The sequence below is a fragment of the Spinacia oleracea genome, chromosome 3 (genome assembly GCF_020520425.1).
Source record: "Spinacia oleracea cultivar Varoflay chromosome 3, BTI_SOV_V1, whole genome shotgun sequence".
Taxonomy (NCBI): Eukaryota; Viridiplantae; Streptophyta; class Magnoliopsida; order Caryophyllales; family Amaranthaceae; genus Spinacia; species Spinacia oleracea.
Genome location: NC_079489.1, coordinates 5,111,818 through 5,116,450, shown reverse-complemented (window position 1 = coordinate 5,116,450; position 4,633 = coordinate 5,111,818). Strand labels below are relative to the sequence as shown.

Below are 4,633 nucleotides of genomic sequence, written 5' to 3'. Positions count from 1 at the left end.
TGACGAAGCAGCTTTCAGAAGAAAACTTTAAGCTTAGGAAGAATATTCAAACCCCAGAAATGTTTCCACCAGGACGCTGAGGGAATCGAGGCGTTGGACGCCACGTTGTGTTGGGTTCGCATAAGCATAGCGTAAGCAGAGCGAACCGAGAAGTTCCCATTCGGGGAAAATTTCCAAAAGATGTAGTCGTCCCTCGGGGAAGAAGGACGTTCCAAGACCAGAATCTTACTAGCTGTGACGTCATCGAAAAGATGCTGCACCAGCTCAACATTCCATGCGTAAGAACGCGGATCAAGTAACGAGGAAACATGAGTTGGCATGACCGGCTCAATACTAGAAGGCCTAAAACGAACCAAAGAACCTGATGCGCAAGTGTCCTGCAAAATCCGAATTCTGAAAAAAATAAAAAAATAAAAAAATAACTTGTGGAGTTTTATGTCCCCCTAAGATATCTAAAATAGTAAAATATCCTTATTTTTATATTTTATTATAAAATTAACGGTTGCACCATGTTTACAATAGGCCGGGATGACTCATTTCAAGTTTATAAAATGGTTTATTCCGTTTCCATTTCCCATTATAGACAACTTGGAGGGAGTTTTCATGAAATCATTCATGTGGATCAACGTACATGCCCCTTATTTAATTATAAATAAAAAAATCTTTAATTTATATCCCTTCTTTTGGAATAATATTTGTTTTAGTTCGCTCCTATGGAGCTTTGTCAATAACAATGCAAGTCAAAGCTACTTTTGGTTTATTATATCATAATATTCATAGCATATTCTACCATGGCCAATAACTCATAAGAATAGTCACGCTACATAGCAGACGGGCAAGCAATTTAAGGAAGTCATGTGAATAGAGACAAATATAATGAGAAAGATAAAAGGAGGGGCCCGAGGTGAGGTGGAGATTGATAGAGAAAACATGTAGTCACTAATTATAAAATTCCAAATTAGAAAATGTTGATATAGAAGGGAGAAATTACTCCATACTATAAAAAAAACAAAAAACAAGCTCATTAACGACATACTTCTCACCCCAATAATTCGGTTCTTCGGTGGTCCCCTCCCTCTTTGAACATCCTTAAATTTAATTGTGATACGTCTTTTATGAATGTTGGTGAAGTTAGTAGCATTACAGGGGTGTTTAGGGATCACATGGGCAATTGGATTCTTGGTTTTCAGCAACAATATATGCAGGTTACAATTAGCATTAATGGGAGAACTCCTAGCCATTTGTACTGGATTGCAGATTATTAAAGAGAGGGACTAGCCAAAGGTGGTCATCAACTCGGATTCCCAACAAGCTTTGCAGCGGTTGAGTGATATACAAAGTGTTGATCATAATCTTCATATTATTAACCAATGCAGGGACCTCTTACGGGACCTTCCGGGAGTTGAGTTGGAGTTTACTCCAAGGTGCACTAACAAAGTGGCGGATAGGATGGCAAAAATGTGTCGTAAGGATGTAAGAGATAGACCTAATCTAATGTATTTTGATCTCCTCCCGAGATATGCTGTGGATGTAATTTTGGAGGACAACCCCCTTGAACTTTCTTATAACCTTTTACCTATTTTTAATTAACGTACCGCGCTTTGCATAAAAAACCAAAAAAAAAAAAAAAAAAACAACATACTCTAACCTTATTTTTTTTTTTTTGGAATTTCCCTTATAACTTTTCTTCCACCGTCAATTCTGTTTCTTGCAACAATTAAACAATGAGGAAAGCTAGAATGAGTCAACTTTGACTTAGTAGCTAGTAGTTATAGAGCTACATCAAATTTTCAGCCATTTGACTAAAACAAAAACGTACCAATATGGTACACCACTCAGTATGATCTACACAAATCTATCGACGAAGATAAACCATGAAAAAATCCATCAAACTAATCATATTTCATCTCATCTACCTCTATTTCCTATGTAAACCAAAGATGATCAACAGTATCGCTTGCTGCAAAACCATGAAATGCAAAGGCATCGACATCAAATTTCCTTTCTGGTTAAAACATCGACAACCCAAGTCTTGTGGCTTCCAAGGATTCGATCTATATTGCGATGACAAGCTAGGTCCCCTCCTCGAGCTTCCGAAAACCGGAAACTTCACCGTAAAAGAGATTTATCACAGATCTTATTCAAGACATGTAGAGCTTTCGGATCCGAATGGTTGTCTTCCACAAAAGTTGTTTTCTCTAGATCTCGATAAAACTCCATTTCGGGTAAGCCAAACCAAGGAATTTTCGGTGTACAACTGCTCTGTCGAGGCTGTTGACGAGTTGTTTTCCGGCAGTGATAAAATTGATTGCTTAAGTGGTTCAAATTATTCGATAGTAATTCCAAACTCAATAATTAGTTACACCTTTGGTTTCAGTAGTCATTGCAAGTTAATGAAGGTTGTTCCTTTACCAGCAAACGGCTTCGTTAACTCCTATTTCCCAATACTATCGAGTCTTCACCTCACTTGGGATGATGAGCAAATGTGTAAGCTACCTGGTAAGTAACATCACTTTTTAGATCAATTCCTTTTATCTTCGTAGAAACAATGACTCTAGCTAACAACCTCCAAGTTTACACGACATTTATTTTGTTGGCGTAGTAGAAAAAGATAGATGGAAAATGAAATTAATCATTTTGCCCAAAACGAACCAGAGAATTTGTGTTTATAGAGGAAAATGGAGGTTGATGATTTTTTGTGTATTTTTTGAGGAAGAAACGCTCACAATATAAATAGGAAGGCTTACCAATTGATTTCGGAAGGAAATTAATGGACAATCAATTAGTTTTTGATTGATATTAATTGACGGAATAAAATCATTAATAATGACTAAAAATATAAGGTCACCAAAACAGTAAACTAGCCGTTAGACACAAGACTGAGCAGTAGAAAAAAAAGCCTCACCTGCACTCGCGAATGCTCCCGGCCAGCGTGTGTGCGGTGGCTTAGAGTCTCCTCTCTTATCTTCTAACAAACCTACCAATGGGAAGGGAGTATATAAAGCAGGTGAAACCTTAGTATTTTGTCAAACTCTTTTAATTAAATCTTTGGAAGCAATTGGCACTTATAATTTTCGTTCCCCTTTTGTTTGAAAATAGTTGCATCATTTTGACTTTTAGTTTTCCCAACGTACAATCTTAACCGTTAGAATAGTGCCTTGAATCGGTCAAGCCTCTTACTTTACGATTTCTGTTATTCTGGACTAGGGTTACCTGTTTTGGGACTCTTTTCTGAGTTTTCCCCCATCTGTCTAGAGAGTACTATATAAACTCTCTAGTTCATAACCTAATTGTATTTTGTAATCTGTACTCTTCAAGATCCATAAAACTTTCCTCCCCTTTGCTTGTGGACGTAGCTAATACATTGTTAGTGAACCACGTTAAATCTTTGCGTTCTTTATTACGTTATTTAATCTTTCTTTGCATCCGTTATAACATTAACCATTAAACATTTGCAGTAAGTTATTAAGCTTGGTTCTGTTTTTGACTTTGTCCAGAAAGATTGTCACAAACTCCTAACTCATATCCTATGTTTCTGTCTCAGACCGTAGCTGGGTAACACCAGTAGCAATAGTTTCCTGTTTGATTCTAATTTGCGGTTGCTGCTTTTGGTTCGCTCGGATGTCAAGAGGAAACAACGAACAACCAACTATTAGTACAACACATTCAAATCACGCCGTCTCCCATGGACAAACTAGTACACCGTCAGATGTCCCTGGACTCGATCAAATCACGATAAGCTCATATCCAGTGGTGGTTATTGGCAAGAGCAGGCGTCTGATCAAATCAGGCGATGACAAGTGCTCTATATGCTTGTCGGATTACATCCCCGGCGACACCCTTAAAATATTGCCGGATTGTCTTCATCGCTTTCATGTTGATTGTATTGATTTATGGCTATCTAATAGAGCTACTTGCCCTGTTTGTAGAACAACCCCCCCTCACAACTCTTAAGCAGCGTAATTGTTGTACATCTTGTCCAGTGAACTGTATAGATCGAAATGGAATATACTGCTTGTTCTTTAACTTAACTATCTTTGAACGGGCAGTTATAAATTTATATATTGAAAAGTTTTGTTTTTCGATGAAATATATGATTTAAACATAGTTAAATTTGAAGGTTAAAAGAACGCTGAGTAAATATTGAATGTTAAAGAGGGAGATGGAGTGGATGAGGTTAAATGATATATGAATTAAATGGTGAATCGATGTTAATTAGAATCGCAGAGCCAAATACAACTATCAACACTAATAGAATTGATGATGGTCGTCGTTGCACGTTGCTGAAGGTTGTTCCTTTTCCTTCAAGTTCAAGCGAATACTTTTTTCCTTCAAGCAAATACGACGGATTAGGCATCCTTATCTATGGAGGCTACTATAATCCATTAGCAAAATATTACCTCGATTGTCATGTTGAGCAAGCGTGTAAGCTACCTACACTACAAGAATTGTATCTTTAACGACAACCTAATTACGACGGGTCAAAAATTCCGTCGCAAAAGGATTTTGCGACGGGGCTAACAACCAAACAATGACGGGAATAACCGTCGCAAATGTCTTTTACGACGGGTTTACGACGGATTTACGACGGGATTTCTATTAACGACGACCCCCTTTTATGACGGGTTCGCGA

At 37.6% G+C, this 4,633-nt stretch overlaps 1 protein-coding gene across 1 annotated transcript; it reads left to right on the top strand.

The window, feature by feature from the left end:
- The first annotated feature begins 1,679 nt into the window (after positions 1–1,679).
- Positions 1,680–4,079, top strand: LOC110779536 (RING-H2 finger protein ATL22-like). The gene is made up of 2 exons (XM_021984033.2): positions 1,680–2,499; positions 3,545–4,079. Exons 1-2 carry the CDS (start codon positions 1,875–1,877, stop codon positions 3,952–3,954), a joined length of 1,035 nt encoding a protein of 344 aa, XP_021839725.1. The 5' UTR covers positions 1,680–1,874; the 3' UTR covers positions 3,955–4,079.
- Positions 4,080–4,633: the final 554 nt, after the last annotated feature.

Bases quoted from the DNA above. Each gene is read 5' to 3' on its own strand.
- LOC110779536 (XM_021984033.2), top strand. From the start codon at position 1,875: ATGAAAAAATCCATCAAACTAATCATATTTCATCTCATCTACCTCTAT. The intron at 2,500-3,544 runs GTAAGTAACATC...TTTCTGTCTCAG, and splicing joins GCAAATGTGTAAGCTACCTG to ACCGTAGCTGGGTAACACCA.